At 47.4% G+C, this 24936-nt stretch overlaps 1 protein-coding gene across 1 annotated transcript in view; it reads left to right on the plus strand.

Annotated features, from left to right (window-relative positions):
* Nucleotides 1-24936, plus strand: part of LOC147725878 (putative E3 ubiquitin-protein ligase HERC1) — a 1064842-nt gene that overhangs the window by 201516 nt on the left and 838390 nt on the right. Inside the window, exons 15-16 of the mRNA XM_086963380.1 lie at nucleotides 14305-14457; nucleotides 24182-24317. Coding sequence (XP_086819506.1) covers nucleotides 14305-14457; nucleotides 24182-24317 — 289 coding nt within the window. The remainder of the gene's footprint in view (nucleotides 1-14304; nucleotides 14458-24181; nucleotides 24318-24936) is intronic.

Consider the following 24936-nt stretch of genomic DNA (forward strand, 5'->3'; position numbering starts at 1 on the left):
CGTGGTAGGAGTCTCCGGCTGATGAAGGCCACCGGTTGATCAAGGCCTTCGGTGTTCACTTGAGACAGGACTGCCCCAATGCCCTGGTCGGAGGCGTCCGTCTGGACGACGAACTCCCGGCTGTAGTCTGGGGCCTGGAGCACAGGGGCGGAACACATGGCGGCCTTTAATTGTTCAAATGCAGTTTGACACTCTGGGGTCCAGGTGACTTTCTTGGGCTGGTTCTTTGACGTGAGTTCTGTGAGGGGCCCCACTATGGTACCATAGTCTTTTACGAACCTTCGGTAGTAGCCCGTGAGGCCCAGGAAGGCTCGTACCTCGGTTTGGGTGATGGGGGGCTGCCAGGCCTGGATGGCGGCAATTTTCAGCTGTAGCGGGGCCACTAGGCCGCTTCCCACCTGGTGTCCGAGGTAGGTTACAGACCCTTGCCCAATTTGACACTTGCTGGCCTTGATCGTGAGGCCAGCTCGCTGAAGGGCTTGCAGCACTGCTCGGAGGTGGTGGAGGTGCTCGGTCCAATGGTGGCTGTATACAGCGATGTCGTCTAGGTAGGCGGCGCTGAATCCTTCGAGCCCCGCCAGGACCTGATTGACGAGCCGTTGGAATGTTGCTGGGGCATTCTTCATGCCGAAGGGCATGACCGTGAAATGGTAATGGCCATCGGGGGTGGAGAAGGCAGAACGTTCTTGCGCCCGGGGTGTGAGGCCGATCTGCCAATAGCCTGCTGTCAAGTCGAAGATGCTGAGGTAGCGGGCAGCTCCCATTCGGTCGACTAGTTCATCTGCCCGGGGGATGGGGTGCGCGTCTGTTCTGGTGACCGCATTCAAGCCCCGGTAGTCGACGCAGAACCGGAGTTCGGGTGTGGTGCCGGGGGCAGCTGCTTTGGGGACCAGTACGACAGGGCTGGCCCAGGGACTGTCTGAGGGCTCGATGACCCCGATCGTGAGCATCTTGGCTATTTCTTCCTGGATGCAGGCCCGTACCCGGTCTGGCACGCGGTAGGCCCGGTGGCGGATAGGGGGGCTGTCCCCGGTATCCACATCGTGCACACACCAGGAAGTGACACCCGGGGTGAGGGAGAACAGGCTGGCGAACTGTGATAGGAGGGCTTGACACTCCTGGCGTTGTTCTCTGGTGAGGGCCTCTGAGAGCCGGACCCCATCCACGGAGCCGTCTTGCTCTTGAGTCCGGAGGAGGTCAGGGAGAGGCTCGGAGTCTTCTTCAACCCCAGTGTCTGTGGCCATCAGGAGGCTGAGCTCTGTTCGCACAAAGTGGGGCTTTAGTCTGTTAGCGTGGAGGACCCGGAGAGGGTTCCGGGAGGATTCCATGTCGATGAGATAAGTGGCAGGACCCTTGCGCTCTATTACTTTGAAGGGCCCCGTCCATTTGTCTTGCAGGGCGCATGGCTCAGTGGGGGACATCACCCATACCTGTTGGCCAGGTTCGAATTCAATGGATGAGGCATTCTGGTCATACCATTTTTTCATGTCCTCTTGACTGGCCTCTAGGTTGGCCTTCGCTAGTTCTCTGAACCGCCGGGTCTGGTTGCGGAGGGTGAGGAGGTACCGGAAGACATCTGGAGGGTTCTTTAGCGGAGGCATCTCCCAGCCTTCTTTGACGAGACTGAGCGGCCCTCGCACTGGGTGTCCATATAGCAGTTCAAATGGGCTGAAGCCCAGGGATTTCTGGGGGACTTCTCGATATGCGAAGAGGAGGCACGGCAGCAGCACATCCCACTGGCAACGGAGGGGCTCTTCCAACCCCCCGATCATTCCCTTTAGCGTGCGGTTGAACCGCTCAACGAGTCCGTTCCCTTGAGGGTGATAGGGGGTTGTGAATCTGTAGGTGACCCCGCACTGTTGCCAGAGGGACTTCATGTATTTGGAAATAAAGTTCGTGCCTCTGTCGCTGACGACTTCTCGGGGGAAGCCCACACGGGAGAAGATCCCCATCAGGGCCCGGCCGACCACCGGGGCTGTCACAGTTCGCAGAGGAACAGCCTCAGGGTAGCGGGTGGCGTGGTCCACTAGCACCAGGATGAATCGATGGCCTTGTTTTGTGCGTGGGTCCAAGGGCCCCACAATGTCTATTCCGACTCTCTCAAACGGGGTAGTGACCACGGGAAAAGGTTGCAGGGGAGCCTTTAGTTTGCGGCCGCTCTTCCCACTGGCTTGGCACGTGGGGCAAGATCGGCAATGCTGGTGCACATCGTTTCTCATTTTGGGCCAGAAGAAGTGGGTCACTAGGCGACTGTAGGTTTTATCTTGTCCCAGATGTCCTGCCAGGGGGACATCGTGGGCCAGGTTTAACAGGAAGTCTCTGAAACGGAGGGGTACCACTAGTACTCGGTTGCTCCCCAGCTCGGCGATTCTTTGCTCGCTGTACAGCAGATCATTGTCCCAGTAGACCCAATGAGTTCCGGGGGTATCCCCTGCGCTTTGGGCGAGCGCTTGCTGGCGGAGTCCCTCGAGGGAGGGACAGGTCTTCTGTTCTTTGCGAAATTGTTCTTGCGTGGGCCCCCCTTCTTGAGGCCACTGGTCGAGGTTAGCGAGGTCGGTAGGTTGAGCTGGTTCGGCGGGAATGTTACGGTCTGTGTTTTCGGCCGGGGCGACCGGAGGCGGTGGCGCCGGCCATTCGGGTTCTTCTGGCTGGTGGTTGGCACGGGCGGCCATGGAACGGGTGGTGACGCACGCCCAGTCTGGGACGCCCAACATCCCCAGGTGTTCCTTTCGCTCCACGGCGGCCCACGGAGAGCTTTCCAGGTCATTGCCCAGGAGGCAGTCTACGGGGGCATCGTCTCGGACCGTCACTTTCAACATGCCGGAGACCCCCCCCCATTCGAAGGGGACGCAGGCCATCCGACACAGGCTCTCCGAGTTATCGGCTGATCGTACAGGGCAGAGAATGTTCGGTAGATACTGTTCTGGGGCCACCAGGTGACAGCGGACGGCTGTTACACTGGCCCCGGTGTCACGAAGGGCTTCGGCCTGGTGTCCATTGATGCTCACCCATTGGCTGTACTTCTGGGTGTTAGCGGGTAGGGGGACCCGCGGGACCATGTCTTTTCCCCCTAAGCAGGCTAGAGTCATGGCGGCTGGCTCCCACTCTTGATGCTCTTGTTCGTACTCTTCTTGTTCCTCGGAGATCTGTTCTTCCCCTAGGGCTGCAGCGGCCACTTGGCGGGGTCTTGGGCTCTGGTACTGCGGGCAGTTTGGGTCGTTCGCATAGTGGCCGACTCGTTGACATCGGTGACACGTGACATTGGCTCTGTACCCCGGTCGCGCTGGGGTGCTGCCCCGGTTGGCCGGGGGGGTGGTGTTGGTAGCGGGGGCGACCGGGGCGTTGTCTCTTCCTCGCCCTTGGCCCCCTCCTCCTCCTCTGGGTCGGTGCTGACCATTGTTGTTCCGGTTCTGTTCGTAGGACCCATTCCGGCCCACTCTGGTGATCTCCCACCGGTCAGCTTCGGCTGCGAGCTGCCGGGGATCCGTTAACTTGCTGTCGAGGAGGTGTTGGCGGAGTTCAATGAAGCAATTGTTCGACAGATGCTCCCATACCATCAGGTTAAATAGTTGCTCGTATGTCGTGACGTTGCTTCCTCGGATCCAGCCCTCGAAGGCTCGGCTAAAGTATGTTACATAGTCCACCCAAGTTGTACCCGGGATGCGGGTGCAGTCTCGGAACCTCTGACGGTACATCTCGGGTGTGAGACCATAGCGGGTGAGGAGGGCCGCTTTCATATGGTCGTAGGAGGTCATCTGGTGGTCCGGGAGCTGTAGTAGGGTGTCGCGGCCCTCATTGAGGAATCTTCCCCAGAGACCGGCTCCCCAGTCGCTTCTATCGATCCGGTGTGCAGTCATAGCGATTTCATAGGCTTTAAACCATTGCTGGATGTCGTCCTCTCTGAAGTATTCTCGGACAACATCCTTGGGGATGTGTACCTTTTTGTCTGTGGCCCCTGAGGTGGGGGGTCGCTCGGGTACCCCTGCTTCTTTATTCTGCTTGCGTAGGTTGATCTCGGCTAGGTTTCGTTCGTGTTCGTACGCTAGTTTTTTTTCCTCGAGCTCCCTTTGTCTCTGTTTCTCCTCTCTTTCTTCTCGGAGACGCAGGTGCTCTAAGTTGATTTTTTGTTCGGCCAACTTAAGTTCAACGTCCATTTTAAGTCGGGCCATTTCTAGTTCGTGTAGTCGGGTCCTTTCTCTTTCCTGGATCTCGCCTTGCGAGAGACCCGTTCTTTGCCCTTCCGGGGCCGTGGTCGTTTTTTCTACGGTGCTTTGATCAGGGGTTCCGGCAGCCCCGGTTTCTGCCCAAGATTCTAGGGCATGCTTAAAATCGTCCTTGGTACTCAGTCCGGTGGTAGCGATACCCAGTTCGATGCAGAATTGTTTAAGTTCACGATGGTTGTACTCCTCCAATTTCTCCATTTGGAATTTCTCGGTTGATCCGCTCTCTTTCGTGGTCATTGTGACTTCGTCGTGGGGTGAGCTACTCTCTGTACGTTTATGCGGTGATTCGGATCGCGCCGCTGGCCACCAATGTTAGACGGACCGGGAGGGTCGGCCGAGGTTACGGGGAGAGGTCTCCAGGGAGAGCCGTCTCCAACGACTGTACAGATAAGTAACTTCCCCCCCACAGACGGACACCACACAAGGTTGAAGGTTAACGAAACTTTATATGCAATTCTTAGGTTACGAGGATGGATACAAGGAGGTCTGGACTCAGGGGTCCCCTCGGTTCTAGTCTCTGGTTTAGGAAAGGGGTAGCGGGACAGTCTTAGTTACCAATGAGTACAAAATAGCTCTCAATCCTCGAGCTCGGCGTTCTAGATGATCGGGCCGTGGAGGAGCCAAGCAGGTCCCGAGATGGATGAAGGAAGGACGACGGTCCGCGGCGGAGCCTGCAGGTCCCGGTGGAAGATGACGGTTACAACGGTCCGCGGCCACGCCAGCAGGTCCCGACGACGATGAAGGATGAAGGTTACGACGGCTGTGGCAGCGCCAACAGGCAGGACGATGGTGCACAGGACAGAGCTATGGCAGCGCCAGTAGTCCGTCCAGGATGAGTTCCTCTTTACGTCTCTCGACTCCAAGATACAACTGCCTTCCTGCTCTGGAGCTGCCCCAGTTATAGGGCTGGCGTGCTTTGATGTCCGGACCCTCGCACTTGGAGGTCGGGAGGTCCGGGATGGGGGAGTCCAGACACCCAGCAGGGGGGTGGAGCCAGCGCCCGGGGAGGCGATGGGCGAGCGGCACTTGGTGGGGGAGAGCCATCGGCACCTCTTTCTCCCATTGACTTGCCAAGTAGCCCGCTCACCTCCTGGGTGGAGGGTGGTGCCGGAATGTCTGAGGCCGGGCCAGGCCCAGGGTTGAGGTCGATCGGGGGCCAGGCGGCCTCGTGGTGGAGTGTCCAAGATGGCGCCCCAGGCTGGGCGCGTGGGCCGGTAGTGGATCGGACCCTCGAGGTCGGCAGGCTCGAGGGCAGGGGTCCCTGAGGGGACGGAGGACGTGCAATGGTGGTGTGTGGTACTTGCGGGACTGGGCTCAGGCCTGGTTGAGCCGGGGGAGAGCGGCCCTTCATGTGGCCTGTCCAACATATATATATATATATATATATATATATATATATATATATATATATATATATATATATATATATATATATATATATATATATATATATCCACCACTCTGCTTTTCCAGTAAAGAAAGGACTGTCCAGGCCACTCGTTGTTCCAAAGAGCGTGCTTATTTCAGAACAGCATCGCTCGACGCGTTTCGAAGACCAAGACTTGGTCTTTGAAATGCGTCGAGCGATGCTGTTCTAAAATAAACACGCTCTTTGGAACAACGAGTGGCCTGGACAGTCCTTTCTTTACTGGAAAAGCAGAGTGGTGGTTTTGTAGGTACTCGCTATCCCGTCCGGGCCCGCCGCTGCGAGTGGCAGGGGTCTTTAGCGGCTTTCGTGTTGGATATATATATATATTCACAGAAAAAACCATAGGTTATAGTCCATATATAGTTAGGAATTTGCATGTACAAAACCTTGAAAATTCACTGAAAAAACCATAGGTTATAGACCATATATAGTTAGGAATTTGCATTTACAAAACCTTATTTTACTCGCATAAAACCATTGAAATTCCATATATAGTTAGATGCGCTAACTATATATCGCGCACCCGCAATCCACTGCTGATGATGTCACATATTACATCATTCATGACATGGTTAGTGACATCACTGATGACATCTCAAATGACATCACTGATGACATCACTGATGACATCTCAAATGACATCACTGATGACAACATCCAGTGACTGTATGTTTCTGTAAAGTTAAAATGTGTCTTACATATTGAAAAATGAGTGGATGTATAAGTGTCTGGAAAAAGGATTTAGTAGGTGCATGACTGACTGTATGAGAGAATGATTAAATGTGTCTTAATGAGTGCATGGGTTAGTGACTAAACTATCTTAATTTGTGCATCATTATATCTGTTGTTCTACAAACTGCTGCATGTGTTGATCAGTAGCTATATGAATAACTGTATGGGTTATTGATTGGTTGTCCAAGTATTTGTATGGGACACTGAGTGTGTGTGTATGGGTAGCTGGGAGGTGTGTGACTCTGTACATAGATGTGTGAGTAGTTGATTCACTATATGTATGGGTTCAAAACTGCATGTGGAAACAGCTGTATGGGCGGATGACTGTGTGCATTAGTGTATTAGTGAGTGAATGGATATCTCAGTGCTACATGTCAAAGTAAGTACATATGTAAAACACAGTACATGTGAGAGTTGACATATATAAATAAGTGTGCATAAGAGCCAGTGAATGTGTGAGTGGCTGTATGGATCATTGTGAACTTGTATCAGGGATTGTATAACAGAGTAAATATGTGTTAGTATATGTTTGAATAAATAAGGTGTGTATAACTGTATAGTTGAGGAAATGGAAGTGTGATTGATTGTTTGCATGACTGACTAGGTGTGTGAGTAACTCCATGGATGAGTGACAGTCTGTGACTGTCTGTTTACACTGATTGTATCTAAGGTTATATTAGAGTCTGAAGAGGTTCATGGTATTATCACATGAATGATATCATCAGTAATGTGATCAGTAATGTCAAATGAGATGTTATCAGTGATGTCATTTGAGATGTCATCAGTGATGTCATCAGTGATGTCACTAACCATGTCATGAATGATGTAATATGTGACATCATCAGCAGTGGATTGCGGGTGCGCGATATATAGTTAGCGCATCTAACTATATATGGAATTTCAATGGTTTTATGCGAGTAAAATAAGGTTTTGTAAATGCAAATTCCTAACTATATATGGTCTATAACCTATGGTTTTTTCAGTGAATTTTCAAGGTTTTGTAAATGCAAATTCCTAACTATATATGGACTATAACCTATGGTTTTTTCTGTGAATATCAATGGTTTTTTAATAGCAAATATCAAAAGCTGCCAAATGTCAAGTACGTGATAGGTAAAAACGTTTTCGTGTTTATGCACGCTGATGTGCTTTGAACGCTGCCCCCCCCCTCCCCTCTTTTCTCTTAGTAGTACTCTCTCTTTGCAGATAGTGAAGGGTAGTTAACGCAGACCTTTACCCCCGTTGTAATCCGTCGTACCTGCTTGTCTCTCCATTTGATTGATTGTTATCCAAGCATTTACTGTTTTAGAATTGGTTCTCTTTGGATCATTCTCTATTTACAAACAAGCACAAAGTCGCAATACTCTGTTTAGTCTTTGCAGATAGTGAAAAATCGTGTAAAAAAATAAAAGTAATCGAGCAAAATCAGTAGACCACTAATTGGATCTCTTTTTGACCTCGCTAAAATACAAACATTAGGAACAACCCTTCATGAGAAATACGAAAATAGTGAGATGAACTGAGCTCCACACCATGATGGCTGCAAGACAGCTCGACTCCGCCACCCACCCCGCCCAAAATAACAACAAACCCTATGCAAATATTATAAATAGATACAACACACCAGCAAAGTAACAGGGTAAAACATTTTATTAAATAACTATTTACATAACTATTTTATACTTTTTGTTGCCCGATCCGGCTAGCTCAATCAATCGAGCATGAAACTCATGCACTGATAGCAAACGTTGCTGCTATGCAGACAAAAACTGGTTTTCAGTTTGTACATTCTTTAAGATTTTTCCATCCAAGGCTGGTTGAGAGTTTGTAGAACGATGGCTTCAGATTTTCTACATACGGTGTGGTGGCGCGGACTGGGAGGGGGCGTTTGGATCCTGCCCCTTCCCCAAATAAGATTTTCATACGTGAGTGTTCGTTCATGCTTTTGGTCCCTGAGTTGCTTCGATGTCACTGCCTTACACAAATGGCATAAGTCCTGGATGTTGAGTGCCATACTTCAGAGTTCTAAGCAGCGCTTGTAACACTGTCTAAACCTTATTTGCACCTGCTGCAGCTTCACTATTCAAAGTAAGTGGGGTCCGTTTGTGGACCTGACTGCATTAGAAAACAATGTGATACGGTGCCTCCCTAAACCGCTTGACGGAGGCCCCCGAGGGGCGGTGAGATGGCGCGGACTGGGAGGGGGCGCTTGGCTCCTGCCCCCTCCCCAAGTCGTGTTGCCCTGGTGTGGCCTGAGATCGCCCCCGACATAGGCGGCTGGCTCCCGGGGTCCGGCGGATTTTTTTGCCTTTTGATGACTCTTCCATTCTGGACCTTGTCCCACAATCCGTTTTACCTGAAGACACGCTGTAGTGGGGCGCCCCTTTACCGTTTTAGTTGCCATTTCTCCCGCTTTTGCTACTCTGTGCATCTTCCGTCATTCAGCTGTTTACCGCGCGCTCTTGCGACTACAGCGTCTCGCTCACCATGTAGTTGAGTTGCTCCCGCTCTTGCGATTTAACAGAACTTTTTGGACTGCTGAAAGCGGTTGTATTCCGACCGCTGGTTGGTGGAGACATTTTGACTATATTCTGGACCTGCGTTGTCGCTTAATGCGTCATATGACGCGCCGCGTTAGCGCACCCGGAAGTGCTCCGGTGCGCAAGGCGCAGCTTCCCGGAAACGATCCAGAGCGCGCCGCGCAGCGCGTAACGCAAGCATAACAGGTCATGTGACTTGTTAATAAAACTTTTCATTGGTTCATTTTACTTTTGTTTTCCTAATGATGTAAGACTAGGTCATGTGACCTAAAAATAACACTTTTCATTGGATTAAAACATTTTTTTTCCCAAACGATGAAAGCCCCACCTTGTTTCTGGATGTTGCAGACTGAAGCTGGCGTCACCATGAGAGCACCACCATCTCGTAGCTCCGTCGTGGCCATTCCGCAAGCAATCATGGCAGCCGCTCCCCACCGGAAGCCTGCGGGAGTCGAGGTCCCCCAAGACTTTTGTAGAATCTTCAAGGCTGAGGGGACGCTTTCGAGAATGGGACCCAAGCCCTGGCAGACAAGCGTCCGAGTTCCAAGGTGTCCCAGGGCCATTTTACTGGACCAGGCCCAAATCCGAAGAGTCGGCCGCCATTTTAAGAGTCCTGTGGCAGCTGCCTATCGCTGCACCGCAAGAGTGGGAGCAACTCAACTACATGGTGAGCGAGACGCTGTAGCCGTAAGAGCGGGCGGTAAACAGCTGAATGGCGGAAAAGGCACAGTGTAGCAAAAGCGGGCGGAATGGCAACTGAAACGATAAAGGGGCGCCCCACTACAGCAGACGAGCCTCCGCCATGTGCTTCACAACTGCATACGTATCTCGTGATATCAAGGTTGGGCAACCAGTACACAACAAGCAGTTACGAGTCCCATTTACACCGGAGCCATTTTGGGCGCGGCCGGGCAGGTCCAGGATCTAGTCAAACATAACAAATGAGGCTGACGTCTCTGAAGCAGTTGACGCACAGCAGGACATAGCAAATAAACATGAAGTCTCTAAAGCTGTTAACTCACTGCAGGACAAAACAAGTGAACCTGAAACCTCTGGAATAATTGTCGCTCAAAAGAACAACACACAAAACTCTGTAGAGCCTGAAGAAAGAAAAACAGAAGGGCACTGTAGTTTCAGACACACTTAACACTAATGACTAAACAAAGATATCGTCTGTTTATGAAGCAGTTATCATGTTCACAGAATTGACAAAGAAGTGTGCAGACACCAATGCTATTAAGAAACACAAGGAAATCCCTAACGCATCAGCATTCTCGGAAGAGGTTGACACAGATAACATCTTAAGGAACAAAGAAAGACAAAATAAGAATGAGGAAGTTATCACTTTAGTTTTTTCATCAGCTAGCGACAGCAAGAAACACATTGTAATGGAGATTAGAGAGGCTACGGATGGATAAATAAATTATCAAAAGAAATGGCTACTCCCCCCTTTAGCAGATTAGCTAAATCTTTGCGTAATTTGGACATTAAAGTTATATTATTGTTGTTGTTGTTGTTATGGTTATAGTTCTGGTTAATTTCAGCAAGAAACACATTGTAATGGAGAATAGAGAGGCTACGGATGGGTGAATAAATTATCAAAAGAAATGGCGACTCCCCCCTTTAGCAGATTAGCTAAATGTTTGCGTAATTTGGGCATAAAAGTTATATTATTGTTGTTGTTGTTGTTATCGTTATAGTTCTGGTTATTTTCCATTCAGAGTGTCCTACACAGCACCACTCTAGGTAAACACTACTTTATGTAAAACCTGCACTTAGTTGGTCACCATGGGGTTTAAAGAAGGGATGGTTCTTCACCTGGGTGCCGTCCACAACTCAGCACGTTGTGCTGCCTTGGGACTATTCGCACAAAAGACAGCTTCGGACCATTGTTGTTTTTTTTTGTCAAAAAATGTTTAAATATATTTACAGTTTTTGTTGCGGTCGTTATATTTAAAAGTTAATAAAGTTTTATAATCCTACTTTTTTGGAGTACTATATATTATTAAAAAATCGGGTGAATGGGGCCTTGAATCGGGTTATTGTCATGTGTGGGCTTTGCAAGTGTACTGCTACAGGATCGGACATTTCAAACTCAAATGCACGTTCTTTTTCTTACCTTTCCGAAGCATGGAGCGCAATAGCAGGCAGAGAAAGGGTGATGCAAGTGTTGAACACTGCCTGGCCTGGCAAGTTGCTGGCAGTGTCCCCCCCCCCCCCCCCCGCCCGCTCCTGAAAGAGGGCACACACACACCGCCGCCCCGAGTACTTCACAGATCTTTAAAAGACCATGCGCTTGTTCATGAGGCTTAAATGGTTTATCACCCCTTCTAGAACCCCTGCATCGACCCTCTGACGTTTCCTGGAAGAATTAGCACGTAACACAATACCAAGCCCTGTCAGCTGAAACCCCAGAGGAATCGTGGGGCATATTATCAAGGGGGTTTATTTCCGCTTTTTTGGCTTTAAAAGCCAAGAAAGCGGAGATAAAATTATCTCCCTATTACCAAGCTGTCGCTAACACCAGTTAGTGACAGCTAAAAGGAGATAGCGACCATCTTGGGCCCCGCTTTGCATGTCAGTGATATCTATCACTAATGACATGCAAAGTGGGCGTGCCAAGATGTTAGCGACTGGAAACAGTCCCTTACATCGCTATCTCCTATTACCAAATTTTGGAGATATTCTCGCTAAGCGCGAATATCTCCACAAGCTAACACCTGCCCTGAGCAGTTTTTAGCCATGTTATCCAATGGGAGGTGGATAACATGGCTAAGAGCATTTGCTGGATAATGCATGAATATCGCTGACTTTTCAGCGATATTCATGCATTGCGGCCGTTTTTTATCGCATTTGCGATAAACCTTGCTAATAGCAAGGTTTATCTGCGATAAAAATCGCCGATGTGCGGCGATAATTTTTGTCTCTAAACAAGTTAGAGACAAAAATGATCGCTAGTTGTTGGTAATATGCCTCCGGGTTTTTGCTTGCAGGAATCGGGAGGCGGGAGACTAGCACTGAAATCAGTAGTCTCACGCCTGAATCGGGAGGGTTGGCATGTCTGGATTCTCTACAGCTAGGGCCATAAACTACATCCGCAGGGCTAGGTGATAGCCTGGGACCGGCCTAGCATCTAAAATGGCTGCCGTGCACGACAAAATTGTGGCATTGGAAAAAAGGCAAGATGGCGCAGGCAATGTTTATCAATAAGGATTCATTTATAACAAAATATTTTATCGCACTGACAAATTGGTGGTCAACACTTCCTGATTTCCATCGAATCGAACGTTAACAGACGTCACGCAGCAAAAAAAAAAAAAAGCTCACGCACAGCCGCTGGAAGACATGTATCAACATATATGAGCCTCCTCAGCCACCCTCAGAAAACATAAGGGATTAGGATACGTCTCCCGCACCCCCTTATACCTAGTAATTTAATTAAAACGAAACACAAAATGGTCTCCCGCACCCCCTTATACCTAGTAATTTAATTAAAACGAAGCACAAAATGGCGAATTCCCGTTTCGCTACCAGTTTGCGGCCCAGTTTGCGGCCCGGGAAGCGCTTCTACCGTGAATTTTTTTTTTTTTTTTTTCCCCACGGGACCCTTTAATAACCCCAACAACATTCCTAGGGGGTCAAGAGGGGTATACCTTGCCCCCTTTCATTAAATTCCCCCTTCGTTTTTCACCTCTTCTTCTCTCTCGATCCTACCGAGAGATAAGATGGCGGCCGCTCCGGACTGTTTAGAATGTTGACAGACACCGGGGAGCCAATCAGCTTCGCATCGCAAAGTTCCGTTTCGCGAAAAGTAAGCGGACCGGAGCGCAGCCCGGAGCGCTGTTACAGATATATATCTTGTTTTGAACGTTAATTTCTCAAAATCCACTGGAGCACATATATTGAGACCTAGCAAAGGCACATCGGGCTAACAGTCCCTACAATTTTGCCAAGTTTCGTGCAAATCCATTCAGCCGTTCGAGCTAAAAGTGAGGCCAAAGGCCCTATGGAAATTAACATGGGAAAAACGCGTTTTGGGACCCCCCTTTTTTCTCGGCCCCCCCTTGACGAAACCCCCCCAAATTCTCGGGGGCTGCTCAGAAACAAAATGTGCCATTTTCCTGAAAATTTCAGCCGATTCCGTCCACAAACGCTAAAGTTATTAGACATAGAATTTTCAAAAGTTCCATAGACAAATAATCCTAACTATATATACCTACTGGCGACACGCCAGTAGGTAATATATATATATATATATATATATATATATATATGCTATATGCTTCCTCACGTCATTACTTCACCAACACGCGATACGGCGGCACCAGGCACTAAGACACTCCACAGAAGTTCTTTTCATGCATGTATGAATTTTATTGTTGTGCCAAACCCAATCAAGCTCCTCTAAAAACATATACAAATGCAAGTGCAAAATATATTAGAGAAAGATTTTCATGGGCGAAGTGTTTCAGCAACATGTCTTCTCCTGGGCCCTGTGTGTGTGTGTGTGTGTGTACGTGCGTGCGTGAATGTGTGTGTGTATTTGTGTGATGCCCTCTTCATAATCCATCCTGGTACCTCACAGGAACTCTTAGAACAACATGCAAGTCATGCTTTAAAAGTACAGAGAATCATATAAATCGCTCTTTACGGTTTTAAATAAATGCACAAGAAATAGTTCCAAGTTTGTTTTCAATCACACACTACTTCACAATACCAGCCGTGTAATAGAAAATGCACATAGTTCATAAATAGCCATAGATCAAGCCTTTAGGAAGCAGGTGCCCTGGACACTTGACATGCAACATTCTTGTAGTGAGGTCCTGGCTGCAGCAACATTGTAGCACAATTGCCTAGCAAGGATGCTGTGCACTGCGAAGAAAGTTATACCTGAAGTTCCAAAATGGCCGCCTACTCGCTAGACACACATGAGATCATGGCCTGTTGGGAAGCTTAGTTCACTGGTGGTCGTGTAACGCACATCGCTTTCTCTGCACGAACACAACCTGAATTGAGTCCCCACCAGCACTCTGTATTGACACCAAACCTCTTCTTCAATGCCTGACATTAGGCACGGATATATCAGGGAACCGCTTCCTCGCTCTCGGATCAGCTTTCGTGGTAAGCTGCACCTCCAGACCCACTTCTTTACGTTAATCCCCAATGAGGTAAATGTGAAATTACATCCTCGCCTGCCAAACTGCACAAGATACAGCAAATTCTGTTTGTAGCTCATTTCCTTGTCTGTCAGAAAAATTAGGTTAACATTTTGTTTATACAACTAACCAGCACAAACTTGTTGGTAGATATTGAACTTATCTTTTACTTTTTCCACTAATTAAGTTCCCGGTTTTCTTCCTTTCCTATACCCTGTGATAAGGACCGTGTCTTTGTTGCTATGGAAAAGAACAGTGACAGCCAGCAGTCTCACCCTTCAGAGTCAGCTTGGGGCCCCCCAACACATCTGTACCACCTGCTGTCCTCCCTGCACTGCCACCTACTGGCTCACTGCCATGCCTGCACCACAGAAGAGGTAAGAGGGGTGTGCTCTCTTGTCTGCTGTCCTCCCTGCACTGCCACCTACTGGCTCACTGCCATGCCTGCACCACAGAAGAGGTAAGAGGGGTGTGCTCTCTTGTCTGCTGTCCTCCCTGCACTGCCACCTACTGGCTCACTGCCATGCCTGCACCACAGAAGAGGTAAGAGGGGTGTGCTCTCTTGTCTGCTGTCCTCCCTGCACTGCCACCTACTGGCTCACTGCCATGCCTGCACCACAGAAGAGGTAAGAGGGGTGAGCTCTCTTGTCTGCTGTCCTCCCTGCACTGCCACCTACTGTCTCACGGCTATGCCTGCACCACAGAAGAGGTAAGAGGGGCATGGGTTTTAGCAGCTCTCAGGAGGGCTGCAACAAACACACCTGCAGCTCACCAGTGCATGGGGTCATTGTTACGCAGGGCACCACACTCTCATTAAAACTGACAGTTGGTGGGGGTGTCAAGCTTCCACAGTTCTGCCTTGGATAACAGAATCTCAATGTTTTGCCCAGGTGGTGCATCATTTCTCAATACGGGACTGACTCTTAGGGGTTGTGGTGTTTCTACATCAGATCATGCAGCCTGACGAGCATGAGGAGCAAACAGAGTTACAAAACCAGCCGGTCTACATTGAATGTGCTAATGCATGCATGTAGTATGTACCCATGCCTGTGTATGCATGCATTAGCACATTAAAGTCAGCCCGGTTAAGCAGCACTTATCTCCTCATCCAAGCAGCCATCTTGGATGAGGGGATTACATCTCTAATCCAATGAGATTGCTGCACTCCTGTTCAACGATAAGTGTTTTCTCAGTGCCTTGCTGTCTCAGGATTACTTTATGTACTAGAACACCCTGTAAAAGTCTGTTAGCTGATGCCAAAATATGACTGACACCCAACAGAGCCAAAGCACGAAGGGGCATCACCCAAACAAGTAAGTGGCTGAAGGGATCTCACCCGAAACCTCTTCTGTGTATTCCATGTTGTGCACTGTGCTGACATGAGCTCTGGCGAATAACAAGCCATTGAGTCAGGTTTCAGAGTGTAAAGCTACACTAACAACTCTGAGGCGCCCTTAGTACCCAGAGGTGCAGCGCCCAGAAAATGGGAACAGTCACTAGGCCTGCTAGAACGTCAAATTTTTTTAAGTTTGGTGGCATTGGCAGATAATTGAGGAGCACCATATTGCAACATTTCTGTAGCTTGCATAATGAACTTAGGACAATTACAATATTACAAAACGTGGAGAAAACGGATGTTCTCTCCTGGTTTTTCCATGTATGTCCTAGAGAGTAGAGCACTGCCACTGCGGTTCCTGCCCAATGGATCCACCTTGGCCCGGGTCAGGCAGCTGCGTCATGTGGGCTGGGTACGGTGAAGATGTAGGTACTGCTAAGGGCGGTTGTGTGCAGACGTGATTCCTTTGCACTCCTGCCCGGCGCTGCAGGTCGAAGTCCGCCTCTCAGCTGACCTTAGCAGTACATTGAACAACATGTCTCTCCCGGACAGCAGCCTTGAAGCCAACTGCTGAAGCGCCCTTGGCAGTGGCCTCAGGCTATACTCTGAGGTATCCCAAGCAACAGAAGGCTGCAGTCCCCTTAGGCCTCAGGCAAAGGCCTCTCCTCCGCACTTCTCAAGTCTCTGCTGTTTTTTAACAAGGGCAGAGGTGCCAGTCAGGATCAGACTGGCCTATATTAGGACAGTCAGGCATTGCCCGATGCACTGATCTGACACTGGTCAGTGTGTAGTCTGTTTTGTGAAGATGTAGGTGCAGCACCCAGTGCTGTGGTCAATGGCAAGGCAGAGGTGCATGGTGCCAGCCAGAGCCGGCCATGCCAAGCCTGTCCAGAGCAACAAGGGACAAAGCAGAGGCATCCCTGGATCTGGAGGAGGCTGTTGGAGCACGGCCCAAGTGGTAACTAAGCCTCTCTCAGTATTGCTGTTGTGCCCCTTTGTATGTGTGACCTGGTGTGCACAGGTGTTTCTATGTGTAAGTGTAAAATGTTGGATGTCCCTGAGAGTTTTTGTGTTCCTATGAAAGTGAGTAACCGTGTATGTCTTCAAGTATGCATGCCCTGTGCGTCTTTCTGGGTATCTGGGGATCCTTTTAAGGTCTTGCCTACGCAACACGCATGCGCTAAATAGGAAAGAGACCTGTTGAGATCGATTCAGCTTTCCAGGCAAAAACGTGCACGCGTTGCAATGCTTTCAATACAATGCATGCACGTTTGTCGATTTCCTTGCGGGAGCCAGCAGTGCCATATGTTGGCAATTATTGCGCTCGTTCCCGCAAGGCAAACGCTGCCTGCTCTGGGCCTCATTACCACCCCCCCCCACCCCACTTGCGCGAGTGCGCGCCTATTTTCATGAATGGGGCGCTGAGGCAGCGTACCATTCAGATTTTTTAAGGAGGGAGGGATCAAATTCATTCAATCCTTCCTGTAAGCCTCTCTAAACCCCTAACTAACTTAAGTCCTGCTTGCCAAGCCCATCACTTAAAAAGAACATCCCCTGAGTGAAAACTCCCCGTGAGAGAGACATTCACCCCCCTCTATCTAAACTGTTGTTGGTACAGTCTAGAATCGGCGACTCATCCTGACGTACATGTCCATATATGGTGTTGTTTCCTCCTGGGTTTCCCACAACTGCTGTGAACGCTGCTGGTCTGTTTCGCTTTGCTGTGGCAATTGCTGTCATCTGTATGGGATGTCACTTGCAGGTCACAGGTTCAAGACCCTGTAAGTCACGGGTCCGAACGCTAGTAGGCCTCTGCGCCACGAGCAGGAAGTTTCAAGTGATGGAGCGGTAATTTCTTCTGGTAATTTCTCAATGCAAAACCCTCATGCTACCTCTAATTTACCGCTCAAAAGGTGTTGGGCCCTTCACACCATGTATTACCTTCAGGAGACTTTAATAATCATGAACAGTTAAAAATGCAATTATTATTTTAAGCCAATAAAGAGAGTTGTCGCGTATTTAAAGGGTTTTATTTCCTAGTCAAAAGTTACGTTTTCTCTGACAGTTTATTCATTAGTAAAATATCAATGAGGTTACAGAATTTGGAAAACAGGAAAAATAGCATTAATACAGAACTTATTACTGTCTGCATATACGCATTACATATAGGAATGTGGCGCAAAATGTCATTCAAAACTCTTAAAGAGTTTCTAAGAAAAATAGTCTTGCAAGGCGAATCAAAAATCAAATAGTTTGCAAAAATCTCCAATAAAGAGAAATAAATGCATAAGTCAAATAACTCATTACAGACCTAATTAATTAGTCAAAGCATAACTTAAAGTTTAGCATCTAATTCTATTTAATCAGCTGCACTCTCTGTCTGTCTGTGTCTAAAGAGCAAGCAGGGAGTGAGATAGCCCCTCCTTCACCAGACCTCAAGGGAATGTGGCCTGCAGGGCTAAGATATGACGTGGAAGCAAGAACCCTCCTCGGACGCCCATGCACCCGTGACGATCTCGTACCTAACCCATAGGATGTCTGGCCTAATCTGTTCCTTCTCTCAAGAGCTCACACACCCCCTAATGAGCCTAGAAGCCAGCTGAGCTGAAAAAGCCAGCCCCTCCTCCGGAGGGGTAGTATTTATACACAAAATTTTGGCAGACTACACAAAATGTTTCAACTTTCAGGAAAACCTGTACGTGATTGGTCCGTCATGATGGCATGAGTTCTCATCACCCTGACGCATTCAAAAAAACCTGACTATATCAGTTTTAACAAAAGAGCATACATGAATAACTACATTTTATAAGTTTGCAACAATTGCTAGGGAAAATGTGTCTATAGTTTTCCTTCCTTCCTTCACAGAGCAGTCAGATGGATACTTTTAACTAACACTGGTACATTGGCAGAATCACAAGAATGTACAGTTCAAGCTGTCCTTGACTCCTTTACGAAGGCTGGTACAGTCTGCGCATGCTCCCTTCTCTTTCAAAGCAAGCCATAGATTTGCTGGTTTCACAGGCAGCCATTTAATGGTAGGCCCCAAAATAAAAGAAACAAAAAGATAATATTAATGTCATGTATAAATGTTTACCTAGCCAAGCTACTAGTGTAAAGCAGCTTTTCTATTATTTATGACAACATGGCAATGTGCAACAAAGAAAAAGAGATGTTATTAACTGAAAATATTTATCAAAATATGCAACAAGTCAAAGTCTATTAAGACAGGAATAGTGGATTTAGGGATGAGCTGGGAAGAGAGAAACATATTCTATTAATCTTCAAAGCTAAAAAGGCCACTTTTCTCTACATTGCAAAAACACATGTTAATTCAGCAAAAGCAACTCAGACTGAATAGGCCTCACTTTCATGTTTCTTTTCATGTGCCTAGTTTTTTAACTTGCACCAAAAGGTGCGTGGCAATTTAAATGCAGTCCGTCTGAAGCACAAAAAATAAAACAATGCCTGAATGCAGATGAAATCTGCTCCATCACAAGCACCTGCTGGAAATCACAGACCCACCGTAAGCCTTCCTATTGCACCTTTCGCAGACTTTACTGTCGATATTTTACAAATTAAACACTGGTAAAGCCAATAGGTCTCGCTGTGCAGCATGACTGAAAGTTTTAAAATAAAAAAAATGGTATGACACGATCGCGTCATAGAGCTTTAAAAAATGAAAATAAATACTTTTGGACGTGCTGCTGCTGTGCATCAAACCTAAAACATTGACACAACCGAGAGGTGGCGTAGGAGAGACCTATTGGCTTTGCCAATGTTTTTTTCTGGTGGGAAAGGAGGGAGGACTGGAAACAACGATGGGAGGGTGGGAGTTCTGGAAACTATACAAAGTAGGGGGAAGCAACACCACGTGGGCAAGTCCCAATGCTGGGTGGGAAAGGCAAGGAACAATGGAGGAGGGGGTAAGGGACAAGCAACAAGGCAAAAAAACAAGCATTGGCATAGCCAATAGGTCTCGCCTTCGGAACCTTATAAGTATTTAGTTACGCAGTACAATATCCTTGGTGGAACAACATCAACTGTTGCATGTCTAAACACTTATAAGGTCCCAAAGGCGAGACCTATTGGCTATGCCAATGCTTGTTAAATGTGCCCCTGTATATCAGTGCCCTTACGTGCTCCTGTTTCATAGCCTTTCTAATGATGTGCCCGAGTGCTTCTACATTTGCGCGCTTGTGAGTGTGCTTCTGTGTTAGTTAGTGTCTGTTGAAGTTCCCTTGTGCTCCTCTGTATCCACTCAGGTGTACTCGTTAGGAGTTGCGCCCGTGTAAGAGACTGAGTGATAACGCCTATGCTGCACCTTAGGGAGGTGGAGGGTGGTGGTCATCAGCTCAGCAGAGCCTCCACTAATCCTTATAAGCAGCAGCTGAGCAATTCCTGCCACTGTCACTGCCTTGCTAATGGAATAACCCCTAGTTGCACTATTTGTTTTGCTTTCATTAGATGGCCACTGATAGCTACTTACTTTACTGTTAATTTTTATTTACAGTGTTGTTGTATGCTGTTTGGAGCACTACTGTCAGGCCTTGTGAATTTTGAATTGAAACAACCTATATCACTCTTTTCCCTGAAAGATTTGCTAAACTATCCTTTCAAAATATGTTGGGCGTTACAAGGTAGAAATGGCCATAAGTCTTGTGAATACTCAAAACATATGAACAAATGTTTGAGGGATTCACAATCTCCCCACCAACAAACACGGGTCAGAAGCAGGCACCTGAAGATCGGGTGACATTGATTCTATCACATTCCTCAATATGGCTGATTGCAGCCAGCAGCTGTGGGTGCTTGCCGGAGCCTGGTTAGAGCATTTTCTTCCAAAGTTGATGCCGCATGTTGAGCAAGACGCTGGCAAGCATGCACTTTAATGGACTGAAGTTGTTGCGCTGTAAAATTTGCACATTACAGTAACTGCTGAACATATTAATGCAACAAAATATGGGGCCATTTTTAATGTGTTTAATATTTCAAGACTGTACGTTTCCATTGCTTTGTAAGCCTAGCTTTCTCACTAAATTAATTTGCTTTAAAATGCACCATTTGCCGATCTTTTTCAATTGCTTCCTTGGGAGAAGGGCCCAACCTTAACTCCATGCTTGTAGAGTAGGATTGCTCGCTTCGCTCGCTAAATAAAAGTCATGCCCAACTTTTACGCCTCACCACTTTCAAATGTCACCAGCCACCACTGCTGCAGTGGTGGAACCCACAAAACTTATCAAAAGGAAAGCCTTTCATTGACCCTATTCTGCAGATCGTGATCACAGCAGACACATCTCTGACAGGTTCATCTCCAAGATTACACAATACATGGCCTTTGGAGCAACACACACACGCCTCCACATCAACTATCTAGAGCTTCTAGCAGTTTTTCTAGTGCTCAACCTTTTCAAACTCACCTCATAGGCAAAACTGTCCTAGTCCGAGCAGATAACAAGACAGCAACGTATTTTGTGCAAAAGCAGGGGGGACACACTCTCTCCAACTTTCAAGACTCGCTCAAGCTATTTGGAATTGGGCAATCCATCACAAGATTTATCTTCTAGCACAACACCTCCCAGGAGTAAACAAACAAATTGCGGACCTTCTCAGCAGAAGGAGACAGCAAATTCACGAGTGGGAACTTCATCCCCAAGTTCTCCTTCCATACTTTCAACAATGGGGATTCGCACAAATAGCCTTGTTCGCCACAGGACAAACGCAAAATGCCCAAGCTTCGGCTCCAGGTTCCCACACCCGCTCTCAAAGGACAATGCACTATGGATGCACTGGTCAGGGATATTTACCTATGCTTTTCTGCCCATCCTGCTCATTCCGTGTCTGGTTCGGAAGTTCAGGCAAACATTCCTCACACTAATTCGAGTAGCTTCCACATGGGCCTGTCAGCCATGGCACACCACCCAGTTGGAGCTGCCACTAGTTCCACATCGAAAGCTGCACCTCACCTCCAGTCCCCTCACACAGAACCATGGAGAAATCAGACATCCAAATCCACAAGAACTGAATTTAGCGATCTGGCTCCTGAAGTCTTAGAGTTTGGTTATTTAAATTTACCACTAGATTGTTTGACTATTCTAAAAGAAGCAAGAAGGCCTACCATTAGACTTTGCAATGCAGCAAAGTGGAAAAGATTTGTTATATATTGCAATAACAACAAAATCAATCCTTTAGCTGCTTCTATACAAAACGCTATCTGTTACCTGTTACTTAAACTAGGCTAGCTTATACATCTATTTGTTTGCACCTTGCATCCATAGCTGCATATTTGCAGAACAGGCAACATCTGTCATGTTTTAGAGTTCTAGTAATCAAAGCTTTCATGGAGGTGTTAAAAAGAGTAATACCACCAAGGATTCCTCCTGCCCCAGTTTGGAATCTCAACATTGTTCTCACAAGGCTCATGGGTCCAACTTTGAACCATTGCACAAGGGCACCTTGCAATTCCTCTCATGGAAAGTTGCTTTCCTCAATGCAATCACATCACTGAGGAGAATTGGTGAGCTACAGGCATTAACGTTAGAAGAACCCTTCTTTCAGCTGCACAAAGACAGGATAGTTGTACGCACCAACCCTAAATTCCTTCCCGAAGTGGTTTCTGCTTTTCATATAAACCAATAGGTTGGGTTACCAGTATTTTTTCTTCAACCTGATTCTGTAGCAAAACGTGCTCTTCATAAGCTTAACGTTAAAAGAGCTTTATTGTACTACATAGATAGAACAAAAAACTTTCGCAAAACAAATGTTTGTTTAATTTGTTCCACCTCACTAAGGCAATCCAATCTCTAAATCTGGTATTGCAAGATGGTTTGTTAAATGCATTCAAACGTGCTATTCAAAAGCTAAAAGAGCTTTATCCATACCCTTAGAGCGCATTCCACTCGCAAAATAGGGGCTTCTGTGGGGTTTTTAGGTAACATCCCTCTAGCTGACATATGTAAGGCAGGTCTACATGGTCTACACCACACACATTTACCAAACACTATTGTGTTGATGTTTGTTGTTTATGCAAAGCATGTGTATCTACAGCACTCATGCTTCGAACGGATAATGTTACTTATCCAGTAAGCATCTGTTCTTGGCTTGTAGAGCTGTACATTCACAGGGAACATCACTTACTTGCAAGTGAAACAACGCATGCCATTACAAGGTGGTCATTACAACGACATCGTGGTTACATTGCATGCCATTACAACGCAAGCCCTTACAACGACTTGCTGTAGGGGGAATCCAACACCTTCCCTACTATCGCACAGACTTGAGTTGGAATAGTAAATGATACTATTTCAACATTCAGCAACCCCCTATAGCAAGTCGTAATGACTTGCGTTGTATTGCTATGCGATGTAACAATGCGGTCGTTGTAATGACCGTGTTGTAATGGCATGTGTTCTAAACGCATGCGTTATAATGTGGCCTATTCTACATTCACATGCGCCCGCCTGCCTCCCGGAGTACCTGTAGCTGTTGCAGTTCTTCATGATACATTTATACGCATGGACATCTCTATACTCCATTCTCACCCTCTTGCGGGAAAACAATCTAACAATGGAGTGATGCCCATGCGCACTATCATTGAAAGGAGGCGTCACCTTACCTTGTGACTAGGAAAGACTTCTTCAAAGAAAAACAACTTGCAAACATCCGACCCAACACTAGATGGCAGGAGTATGCAAAGCACGTGAATCTACAGCTCTACATGCCAAGAACAGATGCTTACTGGGTAAGTAACATTATCCTCCTCCTCGTTATGCCTCCACCCATGGAACGCCTCCCTGGGGAATAGTAACAAAGGCTGCGATTTAGGCAGCTTTGGGTTATTCTGGATTTATCAAGCCATGCAGGGCCAGGCAAGGTGGCCTTGCGTGACTTGATAAATCTCACTTATTTTTTCATCACCCTTGTGCAAACCTTGATAAATATGGGCCGTATATGTAGCAGGTGGAAGTGGTTCGATCGTGTAAGTGGGATATAAATAAAATGATGTTTAGATCTCGCCTCTAGAGACAGTTCTCCACTGGAGGCCTAATGTTAGCAGTACAGCAGATCACACTTACGCAAACACACATACGGTACAGTGAGAGGGGTGTTCATCAGCCACCTTAGGCCATTGGCTGTTGGCAGTTTTTTTAAGAGTTGGCATTGGCTGGTTGAGCTGTTGCCACCCCCATCTCAACTCTCAGTGCAAGGCTTTCCACCATCCAGAGCTGCCAAAGCTTATGCTTTTTGGCTTTACTAATGCTTCCTGATTTGTTGTATCACAAGAGCAGAAAAGCCATATATATCACCCAGCCAACTGGTATGAATTAAAAACATTCCAAAATGGCTTCCATTCGCGTGCATTTGCAGAAGCCATCTTGTAGTTGATTTCATTGCTTTCTGAAAAAATATTTCAAGCTTGGGCCCCTTGGATGCCTACACATTACGGTGGCCGCCATCTTCTAATCTATTTTCAAATCCAGTGGTAAAGTTGATGAACCGATCCAATATTTACAGGATGTGTGTAGGAAAGGTATGGCACGCTAGAAAAGAATATTAAAATATCAAAATTGAAGGGAAAATGGGTAAACTTTAAAAATATGTTTATGAAATTTCCCTACTCTGGCATTGATTGTGTATTTTTTGTACATGCAAGTTTGTAACTATTCTGCTTCTCTCATCCCCACTCCCCTCTTTCCCCTCTGGCTCTGTATCTTCACCTTCACTCCCACACCTGCCCCTCACCCTCCTACCCCCCACTCCCCTCCCAGGCCAGCGGAAGCCGAGGGCTGCTGTTCAGACACCTGGGCTTGTTCCTGTCTTGCAGCACAGAGACCTACCAGAGGGCAGCCTCCCTGCTGCAGAAGTCTAGGACCACAGGGTCAAAGTTCATGGACGGACTGGAGGGTAAGGAGTCCCCACCATCTTGGTATGTTTTCAGATTGCTCTCCTGGTTATCAGGCACCTGAAGGTGAACCATTCCCCACAGTTTCCAGGGAAATGACTTGTGACATCAATCACCAGCATAAACCAAACACCACTCCAGGCTGCAGCAACAAACATTCAGAAATAGGCCCAGCCTGGAAACCACTGTACAAATGAATAGAATATGGATCCAAGACTGTGAGCAGAAGGTCTAGGATTCATATTTATACAGTTATATTTAAATATCAGTTCATTCTTAACTTTGTGTAAAAGTAACTAGGACAACAAACTGGTCACACTGCACCTTGGTACCTGCAACCATACCCATGGAGGACCTCTGACATTGGGTGAGTACTGAGAAGAAGCGCTTTCCAGTAGTGTGAGCATACAGTTAGAATGGGGAGGTGAGATGTTACTCACATTAGCATCCGTCTCACCATCTCACCAGACATCAGACCACAGCGTGAGATGTTACTCACATTAGTATCCATCTCAATATCTCACGTGGAGAAGTGTGGCTCACTGGTTAGAGGAGGCAGACCTGGAAGCAGAGGTCAGCCCGGGACCAGGGTTCAATTCCCGGCTTGGAGGGGTTTTGAGT

Source organism: Lissotriton vulgaris, chromosome 3_1 (genome assembly GCF_964263255.1).
Source record: "Lissotriton vulgaris chromosome 3_1, aLisVul1.2, whole genome shotgun sequence".
NCBI lineage: Eukaryota > Metazoa > Chordata > Amphibia > Caudata > Salamandridae > Lissotriton > Lissotriton vulgaris.